Genomic DNA, 17,594 nt, shown 5'->3' on the forward strand with positions numbered 1-17,594 from the left:
TGGCTAAGCAGTAAATCTTTGTCGGTTTAGGTTATTGAATATTTCATGCCCGAGTTGATTTATTATTTATTTCTTTTTAATGCCCGCCGAAGGTCAAGAAAACAGTTCGTTTTCGATGAACCCGTTTTATGGTCATTATTTGGGACGACGGTCGCCTCGGGGGGAACCCCATTGTCAGCGTGCAGCGGAAATGCCAGCTCCGATTTTCTTCTTCACTCCTTTGGTCCTCCCTTCGGGCGGTGGCCTGGACACGGGACCAGGACTTTAACCATCCTCAGTGGGCCGGAATTAGGGGGAGACAGCATAATTAGAGCACGGCCGCCACTCGGCGTTGCAAGCCTAATGAGTTCGGTTCGGCTTTTAGTGCTGCGTTTGATGGCAATTGCACGGCGTCGCGCATTGTCATCGCGCTGCCAAAAGGGGAATACCCGAAAAAATCTCTGTGGCTCCCTTCATACTCAATAATGCGCATCACAGCCCCCAATCCCTGTGCCAGTCCCCTCAGTTTGCCATTGTGGCAAAAGGATAGGGTGACTCGGTAGGCAAGTTTTAATACCGGACGCTTATAGTAAATTTCGGTGAAAAGTAAAACTCTTATCGAATCTTAAGATTTGAATTATATCGGATACAACAAATGTACTACAAAATTTGTGTAATTTTGAACTTGTTCTGCATCTAGATTTGTTTTGGCAGCACCCAGGTGTTCATGTTCACATGTTTCTGGGAACAATTGTGTTAATTTGGATGGTGCACAGCATCTTTATAGCAACATTTTTTCTTCTGTCATCTGCCTTCAGCGTTGTTAAATTTAATTTTTTCATAAATTTAGACATAATAACAAAAAATTAACGCGGATATCTTACAGTCTAAAAAACTCAACTTTAGCTTTTAATGCTCAGTTTAGTTCCCTAAGTTGCCGGCTTATTGAGCGATTGTCAATTGATAACATTCGTACTTCTATACTATATTTAGGCTTCATTCATCATTTGATTAGTCTCTTACTCTTGTTACTCACCCCTAATTTAAAAAAATAATAATTAAATAAATGAAAATAAATACATCTTAGGTAAAAGGTTGCCATATTTAGGGCCGGATTCCACTGTTTAAGAAAATTGTGTTGTCCATCATATAAGACCTATCAATGACGGGCCTGATCATCTTCGCAAATCCTTTTCTGAACGCAGCAGATTTCCACTCCTGTGTTATTTTTCAGATATATTAAAGGAGGTTAGGAAATCAATTTACTTTACTGTAAGTAAAACGGCTGACTATATTTTTCGAATAGAAACCTATTCACCATTTTGACAATAATTCTACAAACCACCGTTCCCCGATCTATAGAATGAATTCATCTATTTCTTATTTAAATCTACATTCTCTATTCATTATTCTGTAAATTATCATAATAATTATTATCATTTTTTTTTACTGCTTATTGCAAAATGGTTTAGTTCTCTAAAAACGAATAAACAGCATTTAGTTTTTTGAGTTTTCTCGCTCTATCGAGACACCCTTTTGCAGGGTTATACCGCGGGAGACTGGCAGGAAGGACGAAGGATGGCAGAGGCAAAATCCGTGATTCTCGGCCGCCGCTCTGCGCTCCGTGGGGCATTTCGCCTGTCCACAAAGTGCTTCCTGCAGCCGGGCTAGTCTGCAGGATATCGAAGTCAGTCCCAGGACTACGCGTGGGTCGAAAAAACTGGTACACAGACGCAAGTCCCCCCACGTCCTTGCCGATCCCTGCTTCGCCCGTTGTTGCTGCTGCAACAGTTATTATGTTTGCATATCTCGGAAAACTTCATGTATTTTGCTTTAGTTGGCCTGTTAAATATTAATAAATCTCTCACTCGCTCAAAGCTGGCTTGTGCATCGAAAAACGCTTGCCAAATGCCGGCAAAAAGTTTCATGCTACAAAGGCTGCTGGTTTTTCCGAGTGTCTTCCCGGGCGTGTTTGCGTTTCTCTGGATGGATGGATGAATGGGCGCTCTGTGTGTGTGTCTACTCCGTGTCCTTATGTAAATCGGTCGTTGTTCCTTTTAACACTCGTCCCGGGCTGCCTTGTTTTTTGCGCTTCCAAGTGTTGAGTGTTTTGTTATTGAAGCATATTTTCCTCATTTGTTCTCGGGGCTGCACTCGCTCACCCCGCCAGTCGCTTTCCCGGAATTGTTGTTAGTTAAACAACGATACGACGACGACAACAACAGAGTGGAGCTCCTGAGGCGTGTGTGTGTGTGTAGAACTTTCGGTCCCCTTTCGAGCCCTTTCACGGAGAAGAGACCGAACGAAAAATAAAAGGCTTAATGTGTGTATTCGCTAAAAGCCTGTTACTGTGCCCGCTGCCAACCGTGGCCTGCCGGCCTGGCACAATCGGTAGGCGCTGTATTAAAAGTTTTACGGGCTTAAACTTTCCCCAACAAACTTGTGGCAGTCGCATAAAATGTTTCTACTACCTCTGAGCCTAAAAGTATGCATCCGCCGCGCCTCCTTTGGCCCACGAACTCGTACACGCCCCAACAAAGCCAAGTTAACACACACAATTGCGCTTTTGCATATTTGCGCGCTGTGGCAAAGCAAACAAAAATTCCACGAACCAAATCAACAGGAGCAGGCGCTGCCGGAAGAGGAAGCGAGGGCTGGGAAAGGGTTGGGAGTGCGCCGAACCAGGTCAAGAGCTGTTAACTTGAAAATTACACAATTTGTGCATTTTGTAACGGAATTAGCCCGTCCATTTGCAGAGGCATTAAAGTGTTGCCAAGCACCCAGTAACGAACACTGAGGGAAGCCGCCAAAGTGCAAACTTGACTGATCACTCTGCCCATCCAAATACATCCAAATATTTTGGGTACTTGCCACAATATTTTGTGTACTCGATAAGTGCACCACCACCACTTTGACCACCGTCTCATAATTGCTGGCAGTAATTAAGCAAAGTGTGGAAAGGAGTGACCAACACTCGGCAAATACAAACACCCTTCGGGGCGACGGTGACGCGGACAAAAGGGTCGAGCAGGACGAGATTTGTTTGCTCCTGCGGTTGTTGACCGAGGCAACTGAGAGCTCCGGCACAAAGGTCCCCAAAGCCTGTGACCAACGAACTGTTGGCTCGGTCTCAGCCATCGAGGAGTCACTAAAATAAAGTCCGCCACTAACTTACACTCAGCACAATGGGATTTGGGGTTGCGGTGTAAAATATTAGGAACCCTATACTTGAGAGATGTAATAAAATCTGATTTATTGATCGTGCATCCTGTCCGATTACCATTTAAGTGGGAATTGTATTATCCTAATCAGGCTCAAATGAATTGATGAAATGGAAAGTTCTTCAACAACGATTTTTGCTCATTTTCATATAGAGAGCAGAGAGCCCCTCGTGTTTATTCCTCATACTGCTTTGAAACTATTTCGGGCACTTCTAAATGCCAAACTTGAGCCGCCCGGGGCAAAGTCGGTGGTCGGTGGTCGGTTGTTGCTGGTTTGTGGGTGTGTGCGGCAGATGAAGATTAATTTGTGTGTTCAACTCTCGGATGCCACTTCAAGACTCGCCCGGCACAAAGGCGCAGTCACGGCCATCAGCTGCTCATCTTGGATACCAGAGCTCTAAGCTGCGTTCCACAGCACAGTGGGCGTAACCTTCAATTTATTCAATTTATAGCATTCTGTTGAAAAGTTTTAAGTGTTGTGCTTACAGATCTAGAATGCTTCAACTAAATATTAGGAGACCCTGGACGACAGCTCTATTTGTCTTGAACTTGTACTGTCTTTGTCTAAGATACATATATTCTGCAAAAGATTTCAACAGTTCTATCTAAGATCGTAGAAGGACCCTTTACCTATTAGCACCACTTTTAGATGAATTCCAAAAAATACTCATACTCTTCAAGACTGCGTTTATGGTTTATGACGTTACAACACATACTTTGACCACTGTGCACCGTCTTATGGTTGGCCTAAGGTAACAGACACATCAGCCACATCAGCCACATGGAGGTGCCTGCCCGTGTTGGGTCTGGAGATGGAGATGGGAATGAGGATGTGGCATGGGGATGAGTATGGAACAATGGGGAGGGCAAAGCATTTGTGAGATTCCTGCTCGGGGCCCAGACACGCTGCCAAATGAATGATGAATGCTTATAAACAAGCCCGAGGGCGCCGTGCGACCTTTTCGCATGCACATGGCCTGCAGGTGGGCGTGGTCCAGGTGCCGAGCCATGCATATTTATTTATGAAGCTGACAAAGGCCACCGTTTAGCGGGGATCAGGGGTTAAGGCCGCCGGGCACGCTTTTGCAGCCTTGGCTTATATGTACATATACCCGCTTGCCCGATAATAATCCAATAAGTTAATTATGGTGCCATTGCAAACTATCAAAGCAGTGTACTGTTTACTGGCCCCGGGCCCTGTGCAAATAAGCACGTGTCCTCAGTGCCCACTCGTCCTCTTTTTGGGCGCACTAGATGCCAAGGAGGTGGAGTGCATTCTGCAATAACTTAACCCAAGTCTTTTTGACCCAATTGCGGCTGACACATCTTAGGAAAATTAAACCGCTTGCCTTAGGAAATCCTCATTTCGTATGCACGAGTGTGAGATGCGTGTGTGTGTGTCGAGTTCCTACACTAATTAATGCGACACCTGCCCCATGTCACGTTCTAGTTATGTAGGTTTTTGCCGTTCACAGATTTAATGAATGCAAGCGTTTTCAATTTTAATCCGCAAAAGCCGCAAAACTTTGGCTAGCCGCCATCATTAGCCGTTGTCAGGCGCCAGGCGTCAGCCTGTCATTAAAAACGGCTTAAATGACGGGCCTTGGCAGCACGTTTTTGGTGGCAAAACCGGAAATGGGATGGCAGGACCCTTGCCATTACATCGCAGCCTGGTTCTCTTACAGGTAAGGGATAGTGCTTTAAGGACTTTTACCCGGACTTTACACAGTCAATCTGGATAGCAGTGCCAAATAGAGTTCGCTGCCGAGTTCATGCTGGATATCGGAGGGAATAGAGGGAGTAACCCGCCAAAGATGAGGCCGGCAAAAAGGAGGATGAAACCCTGCGGACCCTGCAGGCGGCATGAGGGGGGAACAAGCAACCGGGTTCCATTAGCGCCCGGAATCGAAGCAGAGGCAGTGAAATTTAAAAGCGCCATTTGCCTTTTGTTCTCCAACTTTCTCTTTTTTGCTCTGCATTGAAATGCACTCGCACTCCCCGTGCTCCCGCCGAGCCCTGCTTTGTGCGGCTCACTGGGGTATGCCTGCGGGCCGATGCTTTTTGAAGGAGCCGGGCTCTAATGCAATATACTATGCCATACTATACTATATAGTGCTTGTGTATACCCAACTATGGCGGTCCTGGCGTGCACTTGTGTTTGTATAACGAGGTCACTGCTTTGGGACAAAAGTTGTCAACTTGAAAATTACACATTCTGGAAATCAGCAAAAAATGTGCCTCGTACGAGGTTGGGGCGGTTGAACCGGTTGAGGCGTGGCCGGAGCCAAAGCCAACATATCTTTGGCTTTGGCCCTGCACGGCAGCCAACTGCACAACTGTTGCCTTTATTTCGGCTTATCAGCCTGTAAAATGCGCAATTCAAATGCAAATGTGCAGCGTAATTAAAAATGTGCACTCCCCCCTGACTCATTCTGACAGGACGGGTAATTCAAACATATATGTAGTTGTCCGTATGCAAACACACAGACACCATACGCTGCCCGTAGTTGTACACCGAATGTGTGGAATTTAATTAGCTGAGACCTTCGGGGCCACAGTCCTGATGCCGCTGCTGGCCATAAAAATAATAATAATGCAGAAAATGAACTCGGGCCGGCAATGCGGTTAGCTCTGAAATGCGAAACTACAGCAGAAGTCCCCTCTTTGGTCGGGTTCCTTTCATCGCTCTCGGTTTCCGCAAATCGCTTTAAGCCAAACTATTCATTGCCGCCTAACTGGCAGCGATTTCCACCTGAAAGGGCCGCTCTCTAAATATTCAATTTCACACGTTCCATCAGCGTACATACCGAACAACCCACAGTGCACAGTGGTTGCCATAATATTAGCAACAAAAGGAAACTAGATTTTATTGCAGCTGAAGTACGAACAAAATGTTAAAGATACAAAGGGAATAACTTGTATTTCAGTTAAATAAATATATAGAATTGGCAAGTTTCTACCGGCTTGATTCGATGTTAAAATAATACACACAAGTTGGGGAGGGTGTTCTTTCAATTTGTTCAAATATCTCAAGATTCGAAAGTATCTGGCATTAACTCAGGACATTCAAGACGATCTTGATATATGTAACATAATTTAACGAAAAGAGCTTTTAAAAAAAGATCTCAGGTCGATATAGCCAATGTCAAATGCTGGAGGATCTATATTTAACAATTGGCTTACATTATGAATGTAGATTAAATTAAGGTCAATGCAATAATTTGGTGTTCTTTTAAAAGAAATGAATATTTTGAAATTATTTTACAAATACAATTTGAAAAATTAGTTATCAATCAATAATATAATAAAAGGAGCTCGTAGCAGAATCGGTCCTTTTATTTTTGACCTCATCTGTAACATATAACCCTACAGCAGCTGTCAGAGGAGCCTGGCCGCAAAAATCGGCTTGTCGCAGCCGGCAAATAAAGTCGCACATATTTTCAAATAAAGCTGCTGTTATCACAAATTGACAGCAAAGTATTGTGCGGCCAACTACTTTGGCCCAGCATGGGTTGTGGGCTGTGGCTGTGGGCGTTGGTTAGGGCTTGTTCCCAAAATGGCCAAATGGCCAAATGGCTTTGTGCGGTCAGGCAAGGGGAATAGGGCGCAGGGTGCAGAGTGCCGAGCGGAAGGGAATAGGAACGGAAGGGGACGCGACTTCCGCCTCCGGTTACACATGCACAGCTGGAAAGTAGCCTGCGGTCGGCTGTCACTGCGATGATTGCACACACAGAGAGTCACAGGGGCACAATCACCCCTGGAAAACCTAATAAAGCCACAATATGAACGGACGGATTCGGCCATCGCGATGCGCTTTATTTAACAATATTAAACAGGCAATCTGCCGCTGGCAATTTCCGTACTCATATTGCTTTGTGCGGCCTGTCACTTCAGTTCACATCAGTTAAGGGATTATCCAATCCATTTTGAAAGCAGTTCCTAAAATCTATTTACTCCAAATTCCAAAACGCACAACTCTGGGCGTCATCAGTTCTTGAGTCTCCACATCTAGGGTCACCTCACTTCTTCGTAATCAACCGAGTTAGCCAATCATGGACGGAGGAGGCGATAGACAGCGGTCGGTCCATTTCCTGCACAGCCAGGAGAACCGCCGGCGCATTCGTAACTATCATCACCTTGTTCACAGCCGCGTCGTAGGAATAGCAAGGGCCGCTGATACTGTTCGACGTCCTGTTCCAGATGAGGACGATGTCCGTGAAACGCCTAGACTTGACTTGAACCTGGCCGAGCGGGCCGTAGACTCTGGCTTCGAGTCGGGCAGCGATGGCAACTGAATAAATTCTCACCAATGTTGGTAGTGTTTCAACTTATATATTCATATACATTATTATTATGAACATTACTCTAAAAACCGCAAATTGTTTTTTTGTTTTTTTTTTGGGAATGAAAGGGTATGTTTAGGCCAAGGAACAGGTGCAACTTTGGGTGGATGTTTCACAGGAGACCGAATGAGTTGCTAGCTTCTGGCAAAGATGAAGCTGTTCAAGGAGAACAGGTTCAGGAGAGTGTATTAAATTTTCTACCTTACCAGATGGCAGCGAACAACCTTGGAGGTAAGCACATTTATAGATTTTGCAGTCAAGTGACCAAGAAAGACCTATTCCTTGTGCTGTCCACACAGGATATTCCTCGAATATTTACGATAGAAAGTCCCTTCGTGGAAATCGAAACTGTGGTGGTGATAAATGCCTTCTTTCGTAACGTTAGAAAAAGTGTGAAGTTATTTCAATTCTGTTCTGGGATAAACCTCGAAATAATGTTCTTACTATCCATAGAATATTAAATGAGTAGGAAATCAAATCATTGTGTGTAAATTTAAACAAAAGACGTGAACATGTCTAATTAAATTATGCTTAAACTAATATAAATATTTATATAAGAAAATATTGTATTCCAATTGCTATACTTCAGGACTTTGTTTAAATGTAAAGTGGTGATGCTCATTAAAAATGTATAAGATCACAAAATTAAAGAGATATTTTAAAAGTCCTAAATTGGGGTAACAAAGTTATATGGCAATGAAATTCCCAAAATCCTCTCTCGTGGTAAAGGGTTCGATTTGCCATATCCATTTCCATTTGTTTAGGGGCCAAAGCCATTCCAAGATGCTCAGATTTGCTCGATTGAGAGGCTTAATTGGAATGGGCCATGAGAATTTGATAAGCAAACTTACCTTTGTTTAATAGCCGAATGCCCACAGAATCAGTTTAAAATACAGACACATGTTAGCATATTCGTAATGCTTTAGTTGTGTTTCGGTTTATTCATGTCAATTTGATTTCAATTTGATTTCAAACACAATTTCCATTTAAACACACAGCGATGCTAGTGGCTCTGCGTGTGGGTGTGTGGATTAGTTGAGAGTTGTAGTTACATTTATTTTACACATACAATATATTCGCATATTATAGTTTTGTATACATTTTTAATACGCCTGGACCAAGATGAATTTGTTCTATTTCTTTCATGGTTTTTTTAATGTTTTTTGTATTTGCCGCTCTTCTGTTTGCTCTTGTGGAACATCAATAATAAATATTTATACTTTATGCTGTGTGTTCTTCCGGTATATATGTATACATATATGTATGTGTGTATCTGTACGTATATTATGCGTTTTGATTTCAAAGTGCCATATGTCTAGATAGTTCCATTTGACCCCGTCTACATCTTACGGAAACTGGTTCGAATCTCTCTTCGATGATTTCCCTTACAATCAAAATTGTTTTCTACTTTTCAAGTATATATGTATGTATGTATTTTGCTTAACTTAACCCTTTCCGAATGAACCAATGTTTATCACGCCTAAACTAGCTTTGAAATAAATGCTGTCCTTGCCACTAGAAACCAAGGGAATAATAATACACTTTCGGGGAATCGCTGTAAATTTGAAATTCACTGAATCTATGTATATATGACAGTTTCTAAGTATATATATTTATTTTTAGGGTTTATAATTAGGGTTTACGCTTAAAATGTTATTACTACTCGATATGGTGTCTTCCTTTGCCACGTTCAGCTTTGTTAAAACAACTTCCATATACATATACATCGCATAATGTCTGGTATTCGTTTCCGTAGATTACGTATTTTTAAATGCCTAAAAGAAGCGCGAAACAATGAGGGGTATTTTCATGCAAATCAGGAATAAGTTGTTTGCTTTTAATATACAAATTAAAATATTACACACGTTTGTTCATTATTTGTCATTGTTCAGTTTTTCAGTTTGTTTTTTTCTTCGCTATAGATTTAGTCGCCTTTGTTTGTATAAGTTTTTCCGCTTCGTTTTTCCCCCTTTGCTGGATATATTGAAAGCCTGTGCACGCCTTTGTCTCAGTCGGGAAATAATTCGTGAATGCTTCCTGAACTGAATTCAATACACACAAATGTAGGTATAGACATCGGTAGATATATGTATGTATATATATATATATATGTTTCTGGTGTGGTACATCTATAAATTCTTTAAAATTTCTACTGCTGTATACATTCAATTCAATTGTTTCTTGTCGGGACTCGATCAACTATATTGGGGAGAGAGATGACATTGCGTTCTTATAAAATGCATTAAAACCTAGACTGCGCCCCATCCTGCGCTCTGCTCCCCACTCTGGTCTGATTTGATCTGATATATAAGTATATATTTATAGTCCAATACGAGTATAGTATATGCTTGCTGATAGGTATTCGGTTTAGAGAGTGCTCGCGGCACTCGTGATAGGGAGGGCTTTACACTGAAATCCATACGATTATGCTGAGTTAGTTGAGACCTTGACATGCAATATGTGGGAGTGAGTGACTGTGCGAGTGAACTGTGAGCTCTTCAGCCCCGTATCCTGCGGCCTGCTGTAGTTGTGGTTTCCGTTTCGGGCTTAAATCACGATTCGATCCATTTAAAAATTCCAACACCTGCCGCCCAAGCACCCGCAGGGTCCTGATTATGGTTCTGGGTCCTCGGTCCTCGGTCCTCGGTCGTCGGTCCTGGGCAACTTACAGCACCAACCCGTAACCTCAGTAGCCAGTCGCGTCGAACAGATCCGGCAGCACCAGCGGCGGGCAATTGTGCGGACTGCAGGTGACGCTCGGCATCTCGTCAGGTGTCACGGCATCCGTGCAAATGCACTGCAGACAGTTGCCCGTATCCTGTGGCAGAATGTCGCCAATTTTATACAGTTTGCCTGCAACGACAGCAACGGAACCGAGTTCGATTTGCAGTTTAAATGGGATTAGGATGTGAGCAATTGTGACGAGCAGCAATAAAACAGCGGAGAAGTGGAGGTATTGTGAAAGTAGGAGCTCCTGGATTTCATTACACAGAGAAAACTCTAGAAACTAGCTGTTACAAAGTGACTTCTTCGTAAAAATATAAAAGAAAACGTGCCAGTCCTCTACAAGCATTGTTAATCCAGGTTGCTATAGAAACTACAATACTACGACTTGAAAACTTTTTAAAATATGTTTTATCAAAAGTTTGTAGTTTCAATTTCAAATCATGAGGAAATCTCCACGCTTTAACTTTTTACATAATAAACACTACTCTTGGAAAAATTGTAATAATTTTGTTATATTATTGTAGTACATTTTGCAATTCTCTGTGCAGCAATAATCTATCTCGACCCTCGGTGACTTGCTTGCTTACCCAAAACATTGCACATACGCCCTGGTGCCGGCGGCGTTGTTGTTATAATCGTTGTCAGGGTGAACGGCGGAAGAGCAGTGCTCTGCCGGGGCTGGGGCTGATCCTGATTGCTGACACTGCCGCCCCTGCTTCTGCTTCTGGCTGCTTCTGGGTCCATTGTTTTCCCTGCTGTTCCATTGCTGCTGCTGCTGATGCTGGTGGTGATGCTGCTGCCATTGTCGTTAACGCCTGACGTTCTGTTGCCATTTGCAATTAAATCCGTTTGGCGATGGGGATGCACATCAACTGCAGTTAGTGTAATGTCAATATTGACAACGCTCCCATTGAATTCGCTGCTGTAATCGTTGTACGAGCTGCGAAAGAAGACGGCATCGCTGCCATTGTCTTTGGCCAGGACGGCCCTCTCCTCGCTCCTGTTGGTCGTGCCAACATCATCGATTATTGTCGACGCTGGCGTTTCCTGTTCCGAGTTGTCGTCTAGCGAGTTTGTGTTGTCAGCATTGAGCTCCGTGGACGTCAGCCATCGGTGGAAGGCGTCGTCGACCTCCTCCGCGTCATATCCACGGCGATCAGGTTGCAGCTGGCCGGGCATCAGCGGAAAATAAAATACAGACTGTTAATTCAGCTTGACTGCATAGTAAAAAAAATAAATAATAAACCATTTCGAGCATGAAGAACCCCATTATGGGGAGCGTTTCAGGCTCACTGGACACACCAGCAGCAGCGCAAAGTTCAAGCCTGTCGCTGTGGCGGCCAATAAAGTGGCCCAAAGCCTAATTGGGCGAGCTTCCAGGCTCACAATAAGCGCAAAAAAGTACAAGGAAAAAGAGTACAATGGGCTAGTTTCTGGAATTGGGTCTAGAAATACTCTTTCCCATAAAGTAATTTTGCAGAAATAAAATATACTCAATATCGTAGATATGTAAAATGCCTTTCCATTTCCTACTGAATGACTACTTTCGATTAACTATAACTTATAGAATCCCCCAGCCTACTATCTCTTGAATTGAACTGAAAAGAAATAACTCTGGTGGCATGTCATTGTTTACTTATCATTTACTAAAACATACAGTCAACTTCTGGCTGTGGTGCCTGCTGCAAGGACACAAGCCCCGAAGCCATATCTCAAGCAGATCAACTCACATTTGTGGCTGCCACTGTGGCACTAGACATCGTGCTTGTCACCATTTCATTTGTTCTTGTCGCTGCCTTCGTTGTCGCTGTCGTTGCTGCTGCTGCTGCTGCTGCTGCTGATGTTGCTGCTGTCGTTGTCGTTGTCGCAGACGTGGCTGATGCTGCTCCGGCTGCTGCTGGTCCGCTTGCTGCTCCTGCCCGGGTTGTCATCAACGCCTGCGCTGGCCATTGTGTGGGAGCTGCCTTTGGCCGCTTTGTTGGCGGCTCCGGCAGAATATCGCTGTCTGTTTCCGCCTCATCAGGGTTTTTATCGCTGCCAAAGTTGGTGCGGAGCTCAACGCCTGCCTCTGCTCCGAGTGCGGGTCCTGGACCGACTTCAGCCCCCAGTGGCGCCTTTTGTCGTGCCAACGCCTCTTGTTGCTGCTGCAAGAGGCGCTGCTTCTCGTGGAGCAAGTGCTGCTGGTGGTGTTGGTGCTGGTGATGCTCATGCTCCTCGGTCTTGTAGTCGTAGTAGAGCAGAGATGGCAAGTTTTCGGGGAAATTCAGGATTTTGCTGGACGAATGCTGGGCCTGGTGGGGATGGTGTTGCTGCTGCTGCTGCTGCTGCTGATGCTCATGCTGGTGCTGATGCGGGGGCGGAGACGGAGCTGGTGGCTGATAATGCGTTGCCTTTGCCGCCTGATTAACAGCCAAGTCGGACGCACTCCGATGCTCCTGCTTCTGCTCCTGCTCCTGCTCCTGCTCCTGCTCCGGCAACTTGTGCTGTTGCTCGTGTTTGTGTTGCTTGATTATATTGTAGTTGCCACCGCCGTCACTCTGGTGCTTCTGCTTCTGCTTCTGCTGGAGCTGTTGCTTTACGGCGGACTTTTTATAATCCGGCTGCTTCTGCCTGTGGCTGTGGTAAACTTCGTAGTCATTAAAATTCTTTTGATTCTTGCGATGCTTATGCCGCTTGCCAACTTTCCTAGCCGCTTTATGCACTTTTGTTGACTTTCCCGTTGTGCTCTGGTAGCGATATGGATCTGAATAGTCACCCTCAGCCTCAGCCTCACCCTCGCCATCCCCATCACCGTCTACATTACCATCGCCATTGCCACCAACGACGCCGTCCTGGCCAACACCACTTCCTGACGCCACTGCCTTCGCCTTGTTTGCACTGGCCTTATCTGCGGGGAAAAAGGCAAAAGTTTCTTGTTATATTATGCATGCCGCAGAACGGCCCGAGAACCGAGTGAGAACTAACCGCATTTCTCCCACCAGCAGAAGATCTCGCCGTCCATGCAGAGGCACACCTCACAGGCATCCAGGCGGGGCACCTGTTCCCGGACGGAAGATAAGGCATATAAGCGTATAATTTGAATGTTTCTCTCGGTGGGAAGGCCGTTAGCAGATGCTTTGCGGTCCAAAAACACCCACATTTACATATATGTGCCCGCAACCGAACAATCAATCACAATGCAAAGCGATTTGAGGGCTTTGTGCTGCCATGAATGAGTAAGCGAAGGCCACATGTCGACCCAAGGAACAGGAAACAGAAGCTGATGGCAGCCACCGACAGTTGCAGGATGCCGATAGCAACACACTAACTCTGCTCCTGTATCTTGGCCCATAACGAGGGACTAATTGAAATCAGGCAAGTGCCCTTGTTCGATTGCAACGAGTTTAGGATTTCAAGCTGTGATCTGTTTCTAACAAGAAGAGTTCGTCGGAATTTAGGTTTCTGTTTGCATACACATTAAGCATTAATTGGGAGTAACTTCATTGAAACGTAAGTTATCTTAGTAAACTTATCAAAACAATTTAAAATGCCTTCGACTCTAAGCCATAGTCTGGCAATTGTGTACTTTAATACCTTATTCATTAAGAAACAAATACCTGTTACATAGAACTTGGTCAAGTAAATAAAGATGAAACGCATCATAGCAATCAGGAATTTTAAAATTAATCAAGAATTAAAGAATGAAGAAATTGAGAACAGTTTTACTTCACTTTTAGAATGGAATAAAAACTTACAAAATGTCAACAATTAATTAAAAACATTATACTTTCAAGACCCTTGAATATCCGATTCATATTTTTAAAAATGATCAAACATTAAGTTAACACAAAACAATAGTGATTAATTATTTATATATGTATTAAAGAATATTGTCCTTTTACACAGGACTATGTTGAAGGCTATATGCTTTTGCACCAATATAAATTGTTTATATAGGTAATTAGGTCTTATAAACTTTGCAATTAATTAGCGTTACTTAAAAATTGTTGAAATAAATAATAATTAATAAAAAATAGTAATTATTAAACGCAAAATGTGTGAACTCAGTCAGTTGATGATATTTATTGTATAAAATATATAAACATAATAATGGTCGAATCAATTCTTAGTTGTATTATGTTTTAGACTCAATAAATGTTTTGAAATGAAATATAGTACATACGGTCATGTATTCTACAAAGCGTTTTTGGTTTAAAAATGAGAAATCTAATACAAATACTTTTATTTTAAAAATAATAATATGAACTTAAGTAGATTCTAAACGTAGCAAAAAGTAAAAAAAAATAATGAAAATTGACCTGTAAAACAATTTAAAACGTAGTCATTACTTTTCTCTGTTTTTTTGTATTCAAAACTCTGCTTTTTCCCGTGACTTTTTTTTATCTCTGGAATTGCAATTTGAATTTCTAATTGAGTTTAATAGTGCCATTAACGAGATGCAAAGTTTTAGCCTTAACAATATGAATTTTTGAAGGGTATTTAATTGGATTTTAATATAAATGGAATGGCAATAATTAATAAATATATAATTATTTAGGCAAAGCAAAGCGTGCGCTTGTCTCTACCATCTGTTTCAGCATTACTTTATTTTTTTTTTTTAGCAAAAAAGTGTAATATTTATGAGGCGTCAGCTTCTTTTCTCTCAGTGTACCTTCTGGCCGTGCGTGTACTTGTGTCCGTTGGTGAAGCAAGCCGCTGCCCGGCTGTGCGGCTCTAGGTCCTCCTCCGTGGGGCTTCCATCCGCACCATCCACGACGGAAGCCGCGCCAATCCCCTGAGCTCGTGGCGAGCCGGGCTCCAAGCCGTTATCCTGGCGCTGCAGCTCCGCGTCGCTGAGCATCTGCTGCGAGAGCAGGCGGGCGTCGTACTTGGCCTGGGACTGGGCGGTGTCCAGGTCGTAGTTGAAGTCGTCGTGCTCGTCTACATACTCAAAGGGCAGAGCTGCGTGGAGGCAAGAACAAATGCTAAATAAGCCCGTGCTGACTCGACTCTTCACATGCGCAAAAGTAAGCATGAGCTGGTTAGAACTCAAGGGTCGGACCTCGACACTGTCGACGGTAAATCGTAAGTAAATCTGTTGTGTTAGGAGAGGTAAAATAAAGTTGATGTTTTGCACCATACCAAGGTCCACCCTGGTGCAAACAAACAAAGGATCTGATCGGCAAGCTGTTGCCACATCACACATAACATATGAAATTTCCTCAAAATTTCGAGGGCCATAAACGGTCGCTGGCGTCACTGGCATTTTATTATGCATATTTGATAAATTATCATAAAAATAAGAAGCGAAATAAATCACAGGCCACATAAAAGCCAGCACACTCGCATACGTATGTTGTTTTATGGCAAACAGTTGTCATTAAATCAAAAGGCTGCACTCATTATGACATAAAAGCGAGCTGGGGAAGGCTGGCAAACTGGCAAACGGAAAATGGAAAATGTGAAAACGTAAAACGCTCATAAAAATTCAGAGCGATGCGCCCGGCGTAATTTATGTAATACAGATTTAATAAGGCTGTAAAATGAATTCGCCCTTCTTATTCCGGCAGAGCGATCAGCGGAATGGAGTTGCTTAAGCTCGTGATGGAGGGACTCCTCGGACTCCTTGCAAACCAGGACTCACCCTCGCTCCCGCAGAGTAATCCCAGAACGGTGGCCAGCAGCAGACAGGACCTCAAGGAGCTGCCGTTTGTCATGCTGTCGCTCCTAATAATCCCAGGCAGAGTCTCGCTTTCGGCGGATTTTATGGATGGCATTGCACTTTCCTGGCTGCACATTACTTGCACATTTCTTTGCTTTTCCGCTCTTGGCTCCTTTGGCTCTTGGCTCTTGGATTTTGTATTTTGGATTTTGGAACTTGGAACTTGCAACTTGGATCACTCACACAAATACACAAACACAACACGGCAGAGCCGCAGGGATTCGGTGGGACAACCTTCAACGCTTTTTCCGGCTGCTCCGATGTTTGTTTACGCTCCTTTTGCCCGGCTGTGTTTACGTTAGCACTTTATACTCGCACCGCTGTCGTGCCGTGGCAGTTGCTGGTTTTATCTCACTCGAGTTGTTTGTTATTCTTAGAATGCACACTTGTACTTTTTCATGTCGCCACTTCTGGGTGAAAGGCTGCATTCACAATGCGCCTCTAAATGGGGCGCCTCCTCGAACAGGCAGCGATTTTCGCAGCCACGCCAATTTATGAAGGCTAAACAGGGGAGAGGACGTGGAACGTAAATGTAAATGGAAACTCAACTACTGCCATTAGGCCCCCGCTTATATTGAATTTATTTCGCCAAGTTCCCTAATGGCACCGCCGTGATTCGTTTCCCCCGCGCAGCAACTCCTTTCCCTTACCAGGACTACGTGCCTGAGGAAGGCGAGAGGACCAGCCAACAAGTGTTTTCCCCCCAGAAAACGTGCCTTATGTAATCAGCGCAGGGAAGCTGCGGCAGCTGCGATTTCCACGATTGCTATGTACGTTCTGCGGTGGGCAATGCGAAATGAAATTGAATCCCATTAACTAATCATAAAGGAGCCTGCGTTAGGGCCCACTCCGAGTGTTGGCTGAATGGCCCGGGTAAATGCACTGTCAATTCACTTAATTTATGGCCAGAGGGGCCGCCAAGCCGGGCTTAGCTAGTCAAACAACAACAACAGCAGCAGCAGCACTCGAGCAGGTGGAGAGCAGGTGGGGAGAGCAGAGAGAAACCAGGACGAAAGCTAAGAAAACAAAACACAAAGCACGAGCAGGGACGGGGACGGGGACGGGGACGGGGAGGACTTCCGCAGGAGACGGAAATCCATGCCAGTCCCGGCCCGGCCGGGACACCTTTGAAGTGTGGGAAATTAGCGCCGTGCCAGCGGCAGGACCCACATTGATAGATGAAACAAAGCTGGCCTGGCCATAACTCCTAATAAAGCTGGGCAATATTTAATTTACTTTTAATTTGCGACAATTTCCGGGCAACTCGATTGGATTCCACCTGCACTTGCCACCACCACTCGTTTAATAGGGAATTCCATGAATTGTTCGCTGGCACTTTAATGTCCTTTAGTTTTGTCGCGCTGCTCACTTTACTTTTGTTTGCATTTAATTAATGCGGCCAGAAAGGCACTGAGAGCGTTTTGGAGAATGGAGAGAGACTCGGTGAGAGAGCGCGCGAGATGGAGTGTCTCTAATTACATTTTATGTTAATTGAATGCACTTGGCGCCCGAGAAACTATGTGCAACTCCGCTCGCTTCGGCCTCAGACATTGGCATCTGTCCGTCACACACGGCGGCTACGCGATAACTGAATCCTCGACGCCCACTGTTGCTGCGGATGCT

At 44.2% G+C, this 17,594-nt stretch overlaps 2 protein-coding genes and 1 long non-coding RNA gene across 8 annotated transcripts; 1 reads left to right on the forward strand and 2 right to left on the reverse strand.

The window, feature by feature from the left end:
- Window positions 1-5,648: 5,648 nt before the first annotated feature.
- LOC110189704 (uncharacterized) lies at window positions 5,649-6,138 on the reverse strand. Its single transcript, XR_002319967.2, has 2 exons — window positions 6,008-6,138; window positions 5,649-5,952 (listed from the first exon to the last, which is right to left on the reverse strand). It is a non-coding gene; the product is annotated as an uncharacterized LOC110189704 (long non-coding RNA).
- An 866-nt stretch (window positions 6,139-7,004) lies between these two features.
- LOC147642809 (uncharacterized) lies at window positions 7,005-7,579 on the forward strand. The gene has a single exon (XM_086838526.1). It carries the CDS (start codon window positions 7,253-7,255, stop codon window positions 7,493-7,495), a length of 243 nt encoding a protein of 80 aa, XP_086694652.1. The 5' UTR covers window positions 7,005-7,252; the 3' UTR covers window positions 7,496-7,579.
- Window positions 7,580-8,454: 875 nt separating this feature from the next.
- On the reverse strand, window positions 8,455-17,594 carry LOC110189649 (uncharacterized). Of its 6 annotated transcripts, none has more exons than XM_020959794.2 (7): window positions 17,451-17,594; window positions 15,894-16,472; window positions 14,922-15,211; window positions 13,235-13,307; window positions 12,001-13,157; window positions 10,858-11,437; window positions 8,455-10,396 (listed from the first exon to the last, which is right to left on the reverse strand). In XM_020959794.2, exons 2-7 carry the CDS (start codon window positions 16,045-16,047, stop codon window positions 10,230-10,232), a joined length of 2,421 nt encoding a protein of 806 aa, XP_020815453.2. In that variant the 5' UTR covers window positions 16,048-16,472; window positions 17,451-17,594; the 3' UTR covers window positions 8,455-10,229. The 6 variants fall into 6 exon arrangements, with proteins under 6 accessions (XP_020815453.2, XP_086694650.1, XP_086694648.1 ...); XM_086838524.1 differs by having other exon boundaries at window positions 15,894-16,258; window positions 17,451-17,582; XM_086838522.1 differs by having other exon boundaries at window positions 17,346-17,582.

Source organism: Drosophila serrata, unplaced genomic scaffold (assembly GCF_035046125.1).
Source record: "Drosophila serrata isolate PLE 108 unplaced genomic scaffold, ASM3504612v1 contig_349, whole genome shotgun sequence".
In the NCBI taxonomy this organism is placed as follows: Eukaryota; Metazoa; Arthropoda; class Insecta; order Diptera; family Drosophilidae; genus Drosophila; species Drosophila serrata.

What these genes read in the sequence shown, in the direction of transcription:
- LOC147642809 (XM_086838526.1), top strand. Translation starts at nt 7,253, where the DNA reads ATGGACGGAGGAGGCGATAGACAGCGGTCGGTCCATTTCCTGCACAGC.
- LOC110189649 (XM_020959794.2), bottom strand. Translation starts at nt 16,047, where the DNA reads ATGTGCAGCCAGGAAAGTGCAATGCCATCCATAAAATCCGCCGAAAGC. An exon ending in CTGCTGGTGGGAGAAATGCG is followed by an intron (nt 13,158 to 13,234) that starts GTTAGTTCTCAC and finishes TTTTCCCCGCAG; the next exon opens with ATAAGGCCAGTGCAAACAAG. An exon ending in GCGTATGTGCAATGTTTTGG is followed by an intron (nt 10,397 to 10,857) that starts GTAAGCAAGCAA and finishes CTGTCGTTGCAG; the next exon opens with GCAAACTGTATAAAATTGGC.